This window comes from Pungitius pungitius, chromosome 18 (assembly GCF_949316345.1).
Source record: "Pungitius pungitius chromosome 18, fPunPun2.1, whole genome shotgun sequence".
NCBI lineage: Eukaryota > Metazoa > Chordata > Actinopteri > Perciformes > Gasterosteidae > Pungitius > Pungitius pungitius.
The window spans coordinates 7144395-7162386 of record NC_084917.1 but is presented as its reverse complement, the minus strand read 5'-3'; the positions used below and the strand labels follow the sequence as shown (position 1 = coordinate 7162386).

Genomic DNA, 17992 nt, shown 5'->3' with positions numbered 1-17992 from the left:
CCATTGTATGTATAAAAACAAGAAAAAAAAGATAGAACATATTCACAATAATCTGTCACGAACGACCCTTCTTCAAATAAATGTTTCAGAAGGGCACCGATGATTATTTCTGTTCAGCAATTTGTTTTGTATTAACCCGCAAAATATACAGTTCGTGTTCAAATATATTGGGAAATTCTGATTAAGTGCTCAGCATCAGCATTAAATGAGGAACAGCAGGCATATAGAATGGCCATTTCATGTATAAAATATTAAAAACGAGTCCTCGAGATCAACTCTGTGTCTTCATGATTATCGCTCACCGTTTCAACGCCTCCTCCACATCTCGACTGAATGCACCGACTAAAAAAGGCATGTCTCGTTTTCCTAGACATCTAAACTGACCGGGCTCCCATTATCCCTAAAAGGCTCGTCTCTTCGGCGCCGCCCCGCCGCGCCTCATCTGTAGACGGGGAGCTGGATGTGGGCCTGCTGCTGGTGCTCCAGGAGCTGAGGCATCCCCATGGCTTCGTACCCGCGGCCCAGCATGCGCTCTTTGATGCAGGGAGGCTGGATCTCACTGATGAGGCACTCCAGAGACTGCAGGCTGCTGCTGAGCACTGCTGCGCTGGGGCCGCGCGCCCCGCAACACAGGTTTTGGTCCGTGCCGTAGGTCTGGTTCCGGGCGTGGGGAGGGATGGGAGGGTGCAGCTGCGGCTGGCGCCCCGCCGGCGCGGCGAATTGCAGCCGGGGGTGGGGCGGCCCGAGGTCCCTGAGCCTGGCCGCGCACGCGCCCGTCTCCAGCACCTGAGAAGCGTAACGGTCGCCGCGAGGGGCGGCCACGACGCCCTCCCACAGGGGGGCGTAGTACCGTCCGACGGGGAACTCGTGGCTCGGGGCGGGCCCGCCGGCAGGCTCCCGGTGAGGCCTGTAGGGCAGCTGGGAGGAGGAGCGTGGCAGGCGGAGGCAGGTTCCAGGGGACTCTCCGTTGCTCAGACTGTACATCCTCACTGCTGCCTGCTGATAGGGCGCCTGCTGCTGCTGCTGCTGCTGCTGCTGGAGCTGAACTTGATGTTTGTGCTGCCACATCGCGTAGTCTCCCTCCTCCAAGTAGCCCCCTTTGGCCGCGTCGGCGCTCTGCGTCGGCAGCACGGCCCCCGCGAACGCTGGGCCGCTCTGGGGCGGCACCCCCGGGGCAAAGTCGGCGTCCGAGTGCGCCACCGCAGCCACGGCCTGCAGGGAGGGGCTGGCGCGGGCCTCCCCCCCCAGCTGCGGGGCCTGGCTGTGGGGAACTCGGCTCATCTGCCTCATCAGGCTCTGAACCTCCGCCAGCTCCGACTGGGGGGCCAGGCTCTGGTCTCTGGAGGCCACCCCCGTGCCGGGACAAAGGCTCTCAGCGGGAACATCGCGCGGCTTACACGAGCCCGTGTGATACGCCTTGTGCCCGTGTCTGGCCGGGTAGCCGCTGTTCAGAGGATTATCGTACGGCAGCAGAGAGGTATGGGCGCCTGCGTGTTTAGTCCTCCTGCCCTCGGAGTTCTTCACCAGCCCTTTGACCACCGCAGAGGCTTTGATGACGGCCAACAGCCCCTGGTGGCCTCCAGAGTACTGGTGCGAGTAGGGGCTGTGGTGTTGGCCTGTGGTGTCTAACCCGTTGACCGTTTTGTTGAGCTGTTTGTGTTGTGGCACCCGGACCTCGGACTGAAAGATTTTGATGGACAGCGGGCTCTTGGCGGTCCTCTGGGCAAAAGCATCCAACTCTGCAGGAGAAGGGTACCGAGAAATCATGGAGGCTGGCTTCCCTGAGAAGAAAGAAAACGGAAACCATTCATTAGTCCGAGAGCGGCCGAGAGAAATCGCGTGTTCTCTGTTTCCTTTTAATCGAAAAACTGTTTTAGGGAATGATAGCGAACATTCACTTGTCGTATAAACTCGTTTTCTGGAAGGAAACACCCCCAGCTCTGTTTGATCAGTGCTTAATGAAATTTGTTCAGACATAGTTCAACCCAAATGTGGTTTAGACTGGGAAATCAAAAGACAGGAGTTGGCAAGGGGGACCTGCTTTTACTGTAATGGCTCTAATGAGTTTTATTTGGTGACATAAAGGCATTTAAGAGCCAAGCGGAAGTTTATTGTAGTAACTCCAACATAATATATTTTTAGAAGCTTTTCTTTTTTTAAAACACCTCATCAAAAGAATCGTTCAAGATTTTTTTTATTTCCACATTTTGGCAAAATGCTAAATGTAACATTTGGTAAATATTTGCGCATCGCTAGTTCACTTCCTGCCTTTGAAATGTGGGTCACTTTATGCTTTTAGGAACCTGAAGCGATCGTACTGTAAAAGCTTGGGGCCTAAACTGTGAAAGAAAAGTTGCTGCGGAGGGAAAAAGCAATCACCAAGAGCACTGCTGATTGAATTGTGTGAAAGCTGACGGGACAAACTAAGATTGGATTTAAACACTATTATTCGGGCAATTTCATGGGTGCTTAACTCCTGGCAACAAAGGAAAGGTGGAAAAGGCGCCCATTTAAAAACAATAAATCACCTGGTAGAAATTACCGCCACCTTTCAGAGTGACAATTTTACTGACATAAAAAGAAAAGGCGCTGAAATTAACCTCGATCGATGGAAATCATAGCGGGCAAAAGAACAAGGGCGTAATCTGCAATAAAAATAAAAACAAAACATTTCATTTCATTTTCAATAACAAATCCAATTCCAGCTATGCAGGGGAGAGCTCACTTGTTGATCCCATTTGAAATTGATTTGGGAGTTCATTTCATTTCAGCCCTACAGTGAGCCTCCCGACTGTGAAAATGATTCAATCTACAAGATCCATCTCATAAAAGAAAGAAATTGGGTGTTTAAAATGGAGAAAAGAAGTAACGTGGAGTGTTCAACCCATCCAGCAAACTCCCAGCGGAGCCGAAGGAACAGCACCATGGTGCCAGGGGCATGAATGAATTCTACAGTGAAATACAACAAAGCAAAACACTGCTTATTATGTATCGCAGTTTAGTGCTGCTGTAGGAAAAGCATAACGTCTGTTGGAGAGGTGTTCAAACTGCAAGGAAGAGGTAACAGGAAAAAAAAAGAAGCTGTAACAGGTTCTGGCCTTTGACTAAAAGCTGAATATTCGATAAATAAAAGATATGTAGGAGACGTTTCAAATCCACCTGAAAGGAGCTTAGATGAGAACAAATGAGCATTGACGCCGCTTCATAAATCTTGTCCCTTTTTCCGCTTGGGAGAATATTTCTCAATATTTCTCAGTCACCAAAGATAGCAAATCATTTAGCAAACATTCTCCGGTAAAGTCTCGGCCTCCAACCCTGCATGCTTCGATTGGCTCGCTGTTGCATAAACACTTCAAACACTTTGAATCCTAACAAATCTTCACAGGGGTTTTGGTATTGTTAGTCCAGAGATTACAGCCCTGTCAGAACCTGGGAGACACAACACAGCTGCACCTCCAACTGCGGAGGCCTTCACGTGGCGCTATGGCAACCTAATTAGTAAATAAGCCTTCCCTACTCAGCGTTCACATTTCCATCATCTGAGGACCACTACTGATGCAAATGCATAAAAAAAGGGATAATTCATGCTGATCCTGACAGTACCAATGAAACGTTTTAAAATGGAAGAAGCACCGCGACCAGCAGCATCCTCTAAATTACAACCACGGGTAATCGCTTTGATCTTGAGGACTTTCAACGCTATCTGCGGTGTTAAACGGCTTCAAACCGAGCAAAGCAAGCGTGAGCAGAAATAAAAGTCCATCATGGAAGTCATTCTTCACAATATTCGTTCCCTTTCCTGTGGCTTCCTGGGAAACACGGTTCCAGGTGTGGTTTATTAATTACAAGCTGGCACTGTGAAGAACCAAGGAGGCAGGAGCCGTCTCACCCAAACTCTCTACATGCGTGCACATGCGTAGCGAGAGTGATAATTAGCAAGGGGCGTTTAAGTACCGCTTCTATGGCTTTCCGCAGGTGTCTGAGGAGGTTTCTTGCAGCCTCAAAGGGAGTGCGTTTTAACACAGGTGCAACTGTCGCTCCACAGCTAACTTCTGGCCTTCATCCAGAAAACAAATAAAACTACAACTGCAGCCAAAACCCCCGGCTTCTTACTTATTAGTGTTCTGCAGAAATGACATTCAGTCAGCTTTCTGGCACTTTAACATTTTCCGACATCTGGAACTGCAGCTCGAAAATATGCGGCAGTAAATCCAGGAAATATTTTGTCAGAGCAGATGAAAATGTCTGAGTTGCAATCTTCAAACCTGTTTCCATTTATCATGTTGCCTTTAGGAGGTGAAACCGTTTATGCTAATTTTAAAGTAGGTTTGCCTGAGTGGATTTCTAGCACATAGTTATAAGCACATTGAAACTGAAACCGGTCGTCCTCTGTGCGTTAACGAAAACAAGCCTCGAGCAGCAGTCTGTCCCTTTTGGAGTGATTGGTCAACCACACATCGTCTCTTTGCAAAATGGTTTCCTGTCATGTTTAACCCGAGAGGCACTGTAGTACCGACAAAATTCAGTGGTGCACGATAAAAATGGAAAATGGAAACAAATATGAGGCTGTCGACATGACAACGGGAAATTGGCGGCTACGTGTTGTCAGGTAAAGGAGCGGCAGCGGGATAATTAGCGGGCTGACCTTAAGCACTTAATCACCCTGGACCTGCAGACCGCACGCACGCCGTTGCACTCCTCAGCCCCGACAGAGAGCACAGGTGCACAAGGCAGACGAAAACAGCACAGAAAATTACACCGGACGCTTTTTGCAAACAGTCGTGCCTGAAAGCATCACGCGGTGCTTACAAATTCAAATTCGTTGACCTTTATCATTTTCCCCTACTTTGGGGTTTTGATTGAAGTAGGTTATGTAGGATCAAAAAAGCCTTGTATATTTATATATATATATTTATTTTTTTCTTCCTCACACATTTGCATAATGACAATGATGTGTCATCTACGGCCCCAGATGGATAGATTTAATGGTCCCACCAGTCGGGCTTAAACTCTTTCTCGGTTGGAAAGGGGCTCCACACAATGCATTAAACATGCTGCTCAACTGTTGTGGCAGCCCGCTGAGTGGAACTGGCCCACTTTCACAGGATACACCTAATCCTGATTTCCTTTTTCCATGCAGGGGGCGTGCACAGTTGGGGGTAGGGTTAGGTGAGGGGGGGGGGGGGGGGGGCAATTATAAACTCTCAATCACCGGGCCTAATTTATTATGTGTGTTTGTGTGTGTGTTTGTGTGCTATGAAGATTATACAAATGTTAGCATGGGAATATTCTGGAGGGATAAACACATGGGCTACTTACCAAATGGTCTTTCATAACCCTGATACCACCCCCATACAATCCCACTCGACGCTTTCTCCCACTTTAAACTGGCTAATCTTTTTCCTGTGGTCACACTTGAAGCTATTTCCAGCCAGATTAGAGAGCAGACCTCATTGTTTCAGAGCAGTTTCATTTAATCACTAATTTATGGGCAAAACTAGCCCCAGGCTAACATAAGAAAGCCATTAGAATGACCACCACATATCACTCCCACGCGAGATAAACCTAAAAAAAGTGTAGAAGTAATTCCTCATTAATATCCATACATGTCGGCTAAACAGCCGGGCGAAAAATCCCACAGGTCTTTGATGTTTTGCTGAAGACTTATCGTGAAACACTTTAGTGAGATAACATGTTTACGAGAGTCTAATCCTCAGCAGGAACATGGCACTGACAACTGGCAGTTAATTACAGAACAGGGCTTCTCAGCAGGCACAAATACTTGTTTAGCACACCAGTAATCTGGATGTTTAAAATACTCTGCCCTACCAAAATAACCAGCGGCTGAACGGAGCACGTTCACAACAAATTAAAAACCTATGCCTCTGTCGCCATGGCAACCTCCTCTGTGCACCCAGTCGGGTCAATACGCCCAGTCATTAGGACCATGTAATTAATTGGCCTTGACTTCATTCATCTCCGCGAGACGAGGTACAGCAATTTACTATCGGTTGATTAGACAGAGCAGCGATGGCAAAACTAGCATCTGCTGTGTTCTCCCTCTCAATTCAGGCAATAAAAGTCAAAACGGTTTACTAATAATAACCATGTTATGTATATGCAAATTATAATGAATATTGTTCTCTATTGTGATGGATTGTTTTAGTCATTTCCATCCTGCAATCACATTCCAAACGTTCATTCAATACAGTCTAAATCTGAAGAGGAAACTGACATTCTCACCATGGAAGTGATTCATAGCCAAAGCACTTCTGTGAATTGCATTTTCAAAAAAAAAACTCCACAGGTTAAGCATGCAATGGAAAAGATGAAAAGCTATGTTAGAAATCATGGCGCTCTTTGATGATACATTAGAAGGCACAAGGCTGTGTGTTTTAAATGAAAGGTGAGAAGTGAAGTACTTCCAAAGAGGATTTCAATGAGAAACATTCAGTCCCACGGCTAAAATGCTGTGCCGTGTAACACAATGAAAATCTGAAGATAAAACCTGCTCTCCCATTCTGGGACATATTTACATAATTTGGCAGCTATGGCACCAGGTATTGTTCCCAACAGCAACAACAAAGCATTCAGAATTTGCAGACCATATACAGTAGTAAATGTGTGATAGTGAACGGGGTGGTCACTGAGTGACTCCTCACATATTAGAGTCCTTTCACTCATAGTTAATATGTGTTCAATACATTTTATAACTACTAAGATGCAGTATCAGCAGCGTTTTTTTTTTATGTCAACAAACATATAAGGCTGCCTCAATAATTATCTCCCATTCGGTTAAAAAGTTAAGGTTAAAGTTAGTTCTCGACAGCGTATACGCTCCTAAATCTCACACTAACCCCTCTATTCCTTAAAAAAAATAAAGATAGACTCACTCATTCAGCCCATTTTCACAAGCCTCCCTCTTTCCCTGTCAGTGATACATGAAGGGTGCTCATGGAACAGAGTAACCTCGGGGCCCGACACTTAGTTATGTGTCCTCCAAGGGGCTCTGGGCGAGTACTCCGTTGCACCCAGTGTCACTCTTCATTTGTCTCTGTGCCGCTTGGCCCAGCTCGGGGCAAACTTGACCCTCTCGGAGGCGAAAGCGAGCGCGGGGGCCGGCAGCGTGGGAAAAAGCATTAGTGGCCCCCGGTTTCAAGCCGACAGCAGAGGAGAGAACGGCTCTCATTGACTTTCAGCGCATAATTCCTAAAGCTCGTTTCTCAGAAATCTTTCACGCGGGCCTGAGAGCTTTCATGTCCTCTTCTTCATGGCCTTCCATTTAGTGATGGCTAAAAATGGAATCGGCTTTCGAGAGAGCGCAGCGGTGACTAAAGACCGTCTCTATTTAGCTCAATCCAACTGCGACTCATTTAATAAAGAAGCCCGGGCCACACGGGCCGAGCTCCCATCAGCGGTCTTTTCCCTGTGGTTGGGGCTGGAAATGTCAGGCTGGAGCTGGAGGGGGCTGCACTGCACACAGTCACAGTACATAAAACTCCAAAAACGGAGGTGGAAAGGGCCTGCAGGTAAACGGGATGAGAAACGCACCCCCCGCTTCTGCCTGAGGCCAACCGGGCCCTTCTGTTCCAGCGTTTAGCAGACAAGCGCTCCATTGATTCGCAATTAATATTTAATGGCAAAAATGGAGGAGGCATTTCACCCGAGGAAAAAGATGGGAGATAAAGAGTTTTTTTTACCATATGGGAACATATAGCATACATACTGTTTGGATACTACTATAGAAAGTAATAATGCGATCCATGTTCCAAGTTTTTTTAATTAACTCCACGGTCCATCACCTCGGCAAGACAGTTGTTTTCACTCATTTTGGCCAATAAGGCGATGCCTGAGTGGGTATGAATGCATGCATCTCTCGGACCAATGTACGGGAAAAGCTGTAGATTTATAAAGAGAAGGCAGCGAGAACCAAGGGGACGGTAAACTGGAGGTGGGGTTTTGTTTGGATGTTGAGGTTAAATATCAAAAACCTTTCTCCTTAATTGCAGACTGTTGACCTATGCCCAGAACACATGTCCACCAGAGAATAGGTCCAATTACCCAGAATAAATCAAAACACCTGCGTGTGTGTGCGGGTGTCAGTGAAATGTGACCATGGCAGGGTGATCTAAAAACAATGTGCTTTTTTTACTTTTCTACCCCATCATGAAATTACCGTGTAACAGATACTAAGCGGAAAATTGAATTCGTAAACAAAGACATCCTGGATGACAACATGAAAACATTGCCAGGCAACATGAGTCATAAAAGGTAACCCTGGTCTCCACACTAATGTGACTTGTGCATACGGACCAAGCTAACATTGATAGCCACATTGACGTAATTCGTCCTGCGAAATGTTACTCGTCAATATTTGCATATTTTTGCTTTCAAGCTACTTGTATGAGATCATGGTGTGAGCTGATCTGTTTCATTTAATTTACAATCATCCTCGTCAGCTTCTACAACACCACACAATCGGACTGCAACACCAAAATTAGCATCTTTAAAAGTGACCAATTGATTAAAAAAAAGGTTCATTTGCAGAGTGATGGAATCAGCAAAATCTTGAAGCAATTGGTTAAAGCCACAGCAGAATAGCATTTTGTGCTACTATGATCTTATTATGTTCATCTAGAAGGTCCAGAAGAATAAAAAGAACACATAACATGGAAGTAACCTACATAAAGACGTTAGTTTCATACTACTAAATAAATCTACAAACAAGTCACATTCGAACAATTAATTGAATTAAATCTAATCGCAAATGTCAGTCCACGTTAGGTTGAGACACCCACTCAACCTTTCAGTGACTGCAGTATATAATCAGTCACGATGAAGGGCAAACGACACAGGCACCGAGCATGTTCTGCACCAATCATGATTAGTTACCCTATATGTGAGTTGATTAACTCTGTAATTTTAGTCCACTTTGACCTGCATGCATATGCACTCTGATTAGTGGCCCAATTAACATCAGGCGTTATCATCAGGGGGCTGCCAATTATCTCCAATCCTAGAAAACTCCGGGACATCTGTAATTAGCACAGCCGATAAAACCGTGCACCGACTAAAGATCCTCGATCAAGAGGTCAGGATCAGGACGGAGATCCCACTACTAAACTGTGCAACGTGGCTGTTGTGTCTGTGCAGTAGCGGATGTCCTCGCATGCGCGGTGCGAACTCACCTTTGTGGGTGCACGGCTGCAGTGGTGGAACCGACAGCAGCAACGCCGGTGGTGGACCATCAAGGCTTCTGGGTACGCAGGCCAGATTCTGCAACGAGAGATTCTGCCGTCTCTGGATACAGGCCAGCATGATCGTTATCTAGGGCTGCACACGGCCGGGGTGAACCTGCTGGAATCAAGGGAAACGGGTTTCAACTCTACATGCGCTACACTTAACGTCATTAGAAGGCACACATGGACTGTGTTCACCATTAGCTAACTGGGGCATTAGAACGTAATACAGCTGAGGCTGATTGGGATGTTGTTCATTGCTGTGAAAGCCATTCAAAAAAACAACAGACATGTCAACTTTGTCACAACAACAACAAGAAACATTTTTGACAAATCAATCCGATGGCTGGAAGGGGAGATATTTTGGTGTGGATCAACGCGGTGGACCAACTGACACACTGAGACTGAGTGACGCAGCTAGAGTGGCTTAAAAAACATCAACATTAGATGAACTGGTGCAGCCAATTGGTCTTTTGATTTTTGGGATAGCTTTGATAGGCCACATGGTGTCCCAGGTCACTGGACAGAGGGTAGATGCCCACCTTAATTTTGGGAGGACATCAAATGATATGAGATACACACAACACATTGCATCAGCCATTAGTTGGATGTGAATGAACGCAGCAATCTTGCTGGTAGAAAACACTTGAATCTCAGAGGAGCCCCCCCCCTTTTATATTCTACAAAATTATTATAATCACAATACATTGTTCCATCTTACCCCAGCAGGTTTTATATTTCAAACTCTGCAAACAGTACTTTATAGAATAGTAATGTACAGTCGGCGCCTCTGTAAGAACCGCTGAGATCGTGCATTCCCAAAAAGTCATGTCATTTAATGACAAATTCATCTCCTTCTTCCTAGCTGGCGTGACGGCTCCTTCCTGTTATCAGCCTTGTTCCGTCCGGTACAATCACACTGATCATTTACAGGGCCTCCTGTTGCCTCGGGCTCTGTGTTTCAGTTTTTAACTCGCCCCTTAGACCTGGGTCTATTCTTCTGTAAATTGATGGCGGTATTGATCAGCAGTGAAAGCCAAAATGCAGCTCACTCCCTCAGACGGGCTTCGCTGTTTACAATATTACGAATTGTCAGAGGAAATGAGTCTGAAAGGGAAGGCGCCTCACCACAGATGTGCTGATTGAAGCAATCATTTTGGGATAAAGCCGGGCATTGAGGGAATATTTCAGTGATCACATTTAACATTCTCTTTGATTATGTGAGAGAGTCATCAAGTTTGAATGCTAGCACCGCAAAACTAAAAAAAAAACCATGGGCAACCAAAAAAAAAAAAGACTTCCTATTGTGTGTGAATCAGGTGACTTTCAATCTATGCAAAACCACGTCACGAACGTGTAACGCTAGCAAGAGTCAGAAAATGCATATGGAAAGAAACACTGTATTTTGGTGGCAATGCAGAAGTCGCCCAACAAGACAAAAACAGGACAGCGGCACATAAATGTCACATCACTTCTATCTCTTGTGTAAAGGGCAGCTAAAGCGAGTCAACTTCACACTTCACAACAGATTCTTCACTGACGAGGTGCCGAGACATGATTAGCTTCTGCTCAAAAGGAAGAATGGAGAGAGTGGTTTTCATTTTACTCAGGTGCCAACAACAACAACAAGAATAAAGATTTCCTAAGTCTTCCCATTTTTAGGTGTGCACCCCCCCCCCCCCCCTCCTCCGCTCAACATCTGTCCCTTAGTGACAAGCCCACTTCAAAATGCTCAGTGCAACCTGTCTCACCTGAGCACACACATCTGAAGAGCTAAAAGCCTGAGAATTGGTCAGATTCCATTTAGAAAATAATGGCCATTTCACAACAACTTTTCCATTACCACACATTTGTCAAGGGGGAGGTGCTCAAGATGCAGGAGGAACACAAGGGAGAAAAGGCTTCTCCGGGGAAATCCCTTCACTAGCAGAAAATGAGACGCGAACTGGAATACCTTCCATTACTCCCATAATTTGCCGCTGGAATAAAATACATCAAGGGGGGGCATTATAATTCAAAGAGAAGCCAGCAGTGACTTAAAAAAAATGAAAGCATAAAAAGAGGTTAGAAATGATGCATAAAGTGCAAATAATGATGGTGGCTTTCATCCCAATATCTCAAATTTAAATTTAAAGGGAGTTTGGGAAAACTTATGCATAAAATTGGCTTCCAACTTGAGTATAATTACCCCAGAAATGGGAAGAGAGATATGACATCAAAGTCATCCCAGAATGCAAGATAATATCTGGGCTAAGTTAACAAGCAATGCAATTCCCCCTGCCCACAATAAGACGCTCTGCTCTTTAAAAAAGTGATATATATACAGTATATATATATATATATATATATATATATATTTTATTTTTTTTACAATATCATATCAGAATATCTCACAACAGGGTGGCTGCAATAATGCAACCGATAAGGGCAACTGCAAAGTCTTAAAAAAAATCTTGAAAATGTCTGTATGTATCATACAGTAGAACTCAGCCAATTAGGTCAGCAACCTTAACACAGTGGTCAGTGGTTCCTCTTTCCTCTAACCAGCTTCGCCAATTAGTGCACAAGACATTGTGACAGAGGTGTCTCACTTCTCACATTTGCTCCAACGGCTTTTTGGGACTTTCCAGGTCGTCCAGGCTCACATTTTCAAGGACTTCTCGAACACGCACAACGTGGAAAAAAAGCACAAAGTTTAATCTGGGGGACGTCTAATCATTTCCACTCTCGGGCGACATCCATGCCGTTGATAAGCTGCATGATGTGGTCCACTGAGGGCCTGGCAGGGAGATAAAGACCGTGTGCTTCGCTCCCTCCAACTGTCCCCCGTGGATGTCTTGGCAGATAAAAGTCCTTTTCAAACCTCTTCCCATGTCGTTGTCAGTGTGTAAAATGCATCCCCACCCCAAATGTGTCCCCTGCTTTAGCTGACGAACCAGATCGCTGATTCCTTGAATGTTAACTAAATTGTAATGACATCTGTTCAGCAAAAACAGCACCCTTCAGCTATTTGAATTAGTTAAGATATTCACGGCATCAACTACCATTGTTATATTTATGCGTAATGCCTTTCTTTTCCCTTGTTTGGATGCACAATGCAGCAGCACAATAATATCCATCAAAGCCAGAAAAATACCCCAAATTATACAGGGACTCAGACAAAAGAATCTGTATAACCTTCTGCAATCGTTATACGAGTTTGTGCGACATCGCAAGATAAATAGATAGAAATTGCAAACAGAGCCTCCCTTCAAACAAACAGGAAATGCACAGAAAAAAAGATACGCACCGGGGCTGCACACACCCAACGCTCACACACACCCCTCCCTACTACCATCTCAGCTCCTGTTAGCAGTTCTCAGAATCCTCAGTTAATAATTAGATGATAATGAAAAAGGTCTAAGAACAAGCACCCTTTTCACTCCCTGGGTGGATTAGCATGTGAGTGCTATGCTAATGTTTTTCCTTCCTTCCACTGAGAAACTGCGGAAGCGCAAAAAGGGATTGGGCACAAAGGAAGAAAAAAAGAAACCTAATTTAGGAGGAAATAAATGATTAACAAAGAGCAATTGGCCATTATGGAAGATGAAAAGAGGTGCTTCTCTTAGAATTAACATGACATGGACCTTGAATAGCAATCCACTCCGTATATCATTAATTGTATATTACGTATGGCTTTTATATTGTCTTCAAGTTAGGATCTGTAGAAGCCTGTTTAGGTAATGGAGATAGACAAGCAGTTTGACATACAGACAGAATTAGACAGCAGTGCTGCAGCAGCTGCTGGATTCATCTGTATATACCCCCAACACACACACAGACCCCCCCCCCCCCCCCCAAACCCCTCATACATTTTTAATAGAATCTATTACTTCTGGATTAGCCGATAAGAGCTGGCCTGGTTAAATTCTATAATAGTTTGCATAATTGGTATCAGAGCAGCACATAAGAGAGACCCAGATTTCTCTCTTCTCCTTCTGTGGAGAAAAAGAAAAGAAAGGACACAAAGGTCCACATACGGGATAACTAAACAACCGGGAGCCACTCTGCTCCACGCTGCAAGAACATTTGAGGCCCGCGGCTGATAACAATGAGCCTCATTTCCATTAAGATTAGCTGAAAGGTTTTACAACTGTGTTAAAAAGCCTTTCCTATACACAATGTATGTAAATACAATCGCCGGGCAATATTCAAACAGATGTCCAGAGCCTTCAGTTGGCTGTAAATCCTCCTGCCTTGATGACTGGCTGTCTGGGAAAAAGATATTAACATTTCAGTGTCTCCCATGTAGCATTTCTGCCATCGCAAGACAAGTGTGTTACAATTAAGCTGAGGACATGAAAGTCTGTAAATGAACAGGAAAAACAACTCATATGTTTGAACAGCCTCTAAAGCATTTCACACATATTTTCTTCACTTCACTTCTGAAACATGTACACACACACACACACACACACACACACACACACACACACACACACACACACACACACACACACACACACACACAATTGGGAAAAGGCTAATGTGTGTAGAAATCAAACTAGTGGACATACAATACATACAATATCAAGACTTTATGCCATTGCTGATGTATTTTAAATCCATGGGAAATCAATCAATCAGTATTTTGTTACTTACTACTTTGAACATCATTATTTACTTGAATATTGTGTCAAGCTTAACATTATTTGGGGAATCAAAATAAAAAAGAGAGACAAAAAAGCCCGTTTGAATATCTTTTTAGCGTGCAAAGAAAGCCTCCGTGAAAAAATGTCACCTTCGAATGGAATTTTAACATCTTTTCACTGCGGCAATAAATGGTTTCAAACACATGACAGTCCAACTCCCCGGGATCAGAGACCTCACGACTCATTTCAGCAGCAGCCACAGACCAGCAGGACGACTCTTTGTTTACAGTTCTGACAAATAATGAATCATTTACTAGGGAGTTAAAGTGGAGCCATTGTTTGTGAGTCTTTAACAGCGGTGTTGGTAGAACGATGATCATATAGGTTAACTTACCATCAAAAACAAACAATGTCAATATTTTTTCTCTATTGAACGTGGCTATGTGTGTGTGTGTGTGTGTGTGTGTGTGAAGACGATAACAATGATTTTAACTGTACTCAGATGCTGAGAACAAATTCAGCCGGGCTGCACAATTGAGTCTTATCTTTGTCAACAAGCCTCGGTAAAGAGTAGAAAGCCTTGGACTGACCAAAAGCCGCCCTCGCCCACCGACGCTGCCAAGGTAAAAGAAACACGCAGCACGGGGTAAAGTCTGTCCAATGCCAAGGTGGCATTAGACGGTAAACAGAGCCTTATCTTATCCTTTTCCCAGGATGCACACTGAGCCACACTGTCAGAGAGCCATGCCGTCCAATCTTTAGAAAAACCTTGACTTAAAAGATAACAGATGGTAAAAGAGGGAGCTGAAGGTCTTGTGGAAAGATGAGCTGTTCTCAAAAAAAAAAAGGAAAAAAGGATTTTCAATTCAATGTCGGTCAACTCAGAGATAAGGTTTGAATCCTTTTCACGTCTCCTGTTCTCATCAACTGTTGTTGAAACCAATAATGACTTCACAATAAACTAAACCCTCCGTCCTGTGGCTGTTTATTGTTCCGCTTTTAAGGGTCACCGATTCATTCATTAATGATTCAAGTCATTAAAATCTCCAAGCCAACATGAAACTCATTAGAAACTGTAGAGAAAATGCTCCCTGCAATGTGGGAGATAACCTAATGATACGTGCTCTACCATGCATCACAGAAACATCAAAATGCTTCAGGAAAAAAACAAAAAAATGTTCTTTGATCTCTGGACCAACTAAAAATGTCATCATCTCAAAGCCGTTCTGTCGAGGGCAAATGATGATGACGCATCAGATGCAATTTGGAAGTCTTAATCATTAATTCAAAGTAATGACTGAGTGGCATCATGTAGACAAAACAGAGATGACCGGAGCTCCAAATAAACTTGCGGTACTGCCCCCCTCCCCGATGACCTCGGAGGCCCGGTCCTTAACCTCCCACCCTTAACCCCCTGTCCTCCTCCCCCCCCTTCATCCCATTAGACTGAAAAGACCAATTAGACAGATTTCAAGAGACGGTAGGCTTCCTGTAATGACACATGACATCTTTTAGCAGATAAAAAGGGTGATTATAAAGGCCGTACGAGACAAACTGCAAAGCATCCAAGCCTTTGACGTTGTTTCTATAAAACAGAAGTTGGTTCCATATATACATCATTATAGTAGTCCAAACCACTGACTAATCCACAACTGAAAAGCCCACTGTACCCTTAACAAGCCTTAAATATGAGGTACTTAGTGACATGGCAGAAAGAGGCATGACCTTAATCCGTCCTTGCACCGGGTAATAGTCATCCAAGAAAAGGTCATTCTCGTGGAGAGCCGTTTCCTCCATTCAGTAATTCGGTAGGCATGGAGATTGAGCGAGCCTGGGGAAACTTCACAATAAATCAGAGCTCAGCTACGCTCCTGCGAAGGCAAAGGGAAGCAGGCGGCCGAATGACAAATCCCTTCCCTTCGCCGAGTTGGAATTACTGCTGGGGTGTGATGCGAGATCAGAGGGAAACCCCCATGGGACACCTGCACATTGACTGCTTACAACGCGACGCAATTCACCAGCCTCCCAAACGACTGCAGGTCGATGCAAAGCACATTTCAAAGGTGCAAACCAAATATATACCAAATATAAGTTACTTATTACACTCTGTAATTGAAGAAGGACGCTGATGTCTAAAACGCCATGACATGAAAAACATGCAGCACAGAGCAGTCAAGGGCCAAACTGTACCTTTTATAATGACTACATGCCAATATGCTTTACGATTAAAGAGGGAAATGGCACTAAAACATTAAATTTATGACCCTGGGGGAAAGCCAAAGCCACAATTTGAATATGATTAAAGGAAATCATAAGAAAGAAAGATAAGCCTATTCCTGAGAGTCCCATGCCTCACAGTGCAAATAAATCAAGTGGGGGTTGAGCTATTTTTCTCTTTTGGTAAGAAAAACAGCCAGGAGAAAAGAAGGGGGCTTGCAGGCTTTCCTCCTCTGCCTCCGGTGGGAGGCTGTGACATCCCATCTCTCTTGGTAATAAAGAATCTGGCACAAGCAGGGGAAAAAAAGCATGCGGGGTAGAATTTCACACCTGGCCAATAATCTATAGGCCCCCTCTTTGCTGCGTCTAACCTTCAACCTCGGCTGCCACCGGTGCAGTGAGGTGCGATGATCCCACCTCCGGCTTCTAGACAATAGAAATGGAAACCTTCTGACTCAGCTCTGAATGACCGATAATATACTTCAAAGCACTTCCCGCATCCACCGAGACGCTGACATATAAAGCGACCTTTCCACTGCGCGCAAATGCCAAATGGAAAGGATGAGACTACAGAAATTGGATCAACACAGAGTAGTTTCCAGAAGAAAGAAAATAAACTACAGATTGTTGTAGCAAATGTCCACTCATATTGAAGTACCCGATTTCGGGATAATATTTCCTCTATTTAACTGTTGAATACATGTAGGTTTTATTCTACCATTCAATAAATTAAACTACTATACGTAGGGAATATAATGCCAAACCTCATAGTTGGCCCCGGCCCGTATAAATACGCATTAGGCAGTAGACGCACGCTGATCTACAGTAAGGGCGAGACGCTCCATTAGTGCGCACTGTGCGCATCTTTCCCCACTTCAGCACTTCAAATCAATGCGCCACACAATGTGGCATCTTAAAAACACTAAATATTTGTCTCACTTATTATCGATAAGTTACACAGCTACAGTTACCACCACCCCCCCCCCCTCTCTCTCTCTCTCTCTCTCACACACACACACACAGTGCATTGAAACATGAAGGATGTAAAGGAGAAACATAGCAGCCTTACAGAGTTGTGTCTTATCATAAGGCTTGTTTATCTTTGGTTATCTTTCTCCGCGGCTGATTGGTGGTTCTCCGGCTCGGAAGGCGTATTTCCTCTGCAAAAAGCAATCTTGCCACCGATTTCGCGAAAACTCCGGAGGTGCAAGCTCATCCATCGATGGAGCCGGCTTCCGTTGACTGTACTCCCGCGACACATTCAGCAGTCACATGGAGAGATCATACCTCCGATTGGGCTTTTCTTTACGCGTATTTGCCTGGGTCCCATCTCGGCAGCTCGGACGGGCTGTGTGTGTGCGGGCAATGAGTGATGTCGGAATGGAAATGAGTCCCCCCCCCCCCACACACCCCTACACCCCCCCCCCCCCGGCGCAATGGAAACCGGCTCTGGACCAATCAATCAAGGCCGCATTTGAATATTCCCACGGCTCGGCCAATCGGAAGGCAGAGAAGGCGGCATCCGGCGCGATGCTAAAACCCGTCAAAGTAAGCACGTTGCTGTTTCGCGGAAACATTTAAAGGGAAAAGACAGTCGGGTGAGTGTCGATCGAAACACAAACGCAAGCCGATCGATATGAGAAAAAGCTTTTTTCCCCCCCTATACAGTAGATGTTTGTCCAGCTGTGCTGCAGTCACCCGGAGAGGCTGGTGGTTGTGTAGTGTTTATTACTACGAGAGACATATTTTCAGTTCCTCAAAAGTCCCCTCCGAAGTGGGATATTATCACTGTTTTATTACTCTTTCAGATGAATTAACATGTAGGCACAATTTCAAAATAGTCGGTCAACATTGGCTGTGTATATTTGTGAAATCTGTTTTCAAAACCTTTTTTTTAGTTTATAT

At 44.8% G+C, this 17992-nt stretch overlaps 1 protein-coding gene across 3 annotated transcripts; it reads right to left on the bottom strand.

The window, feature by feature from the left end:
- Positions 1 to 438: 438 nt before the first annotated feature.
- On the bottom strand, positions 439 to 17462 carry LOC119226230 (protein FAM222A). 3 transcript variants are annotated; one of them, XM_037483909.2, is made up of 3 exons: positions 17157 to 17462; positions 9189 to 9357; positions 439 to 1781 (listed from the first exon to the last, which is right to left on the bottom strand). In XM_037483909.2, the coding sequence occupies exons 2-3, from the start codon at positions 9316 to 9318 to the stop codon at positions 439 to 441; spliced, it is 1473 nt and encodes a 490-aa protein (XP_037339806.2). In that variant the 5' UTR covers positions 9319 to 9357; positions 17157 to 17462. The 3 variants fall into 3 exon arrangements, with proteins under 3 accessions (XP_037339806.2, XP_037339807.2, XP_037339808.2); XM_037483910.2 differs by having other exon boundaries at positions 9189 to 9354; XM_037483911.2 differs by having other exon boundaries at positions 17375 to 17462.
- Between the last annotated feature and the right edge of the window lie 530 nt (positions 17463 to 17992).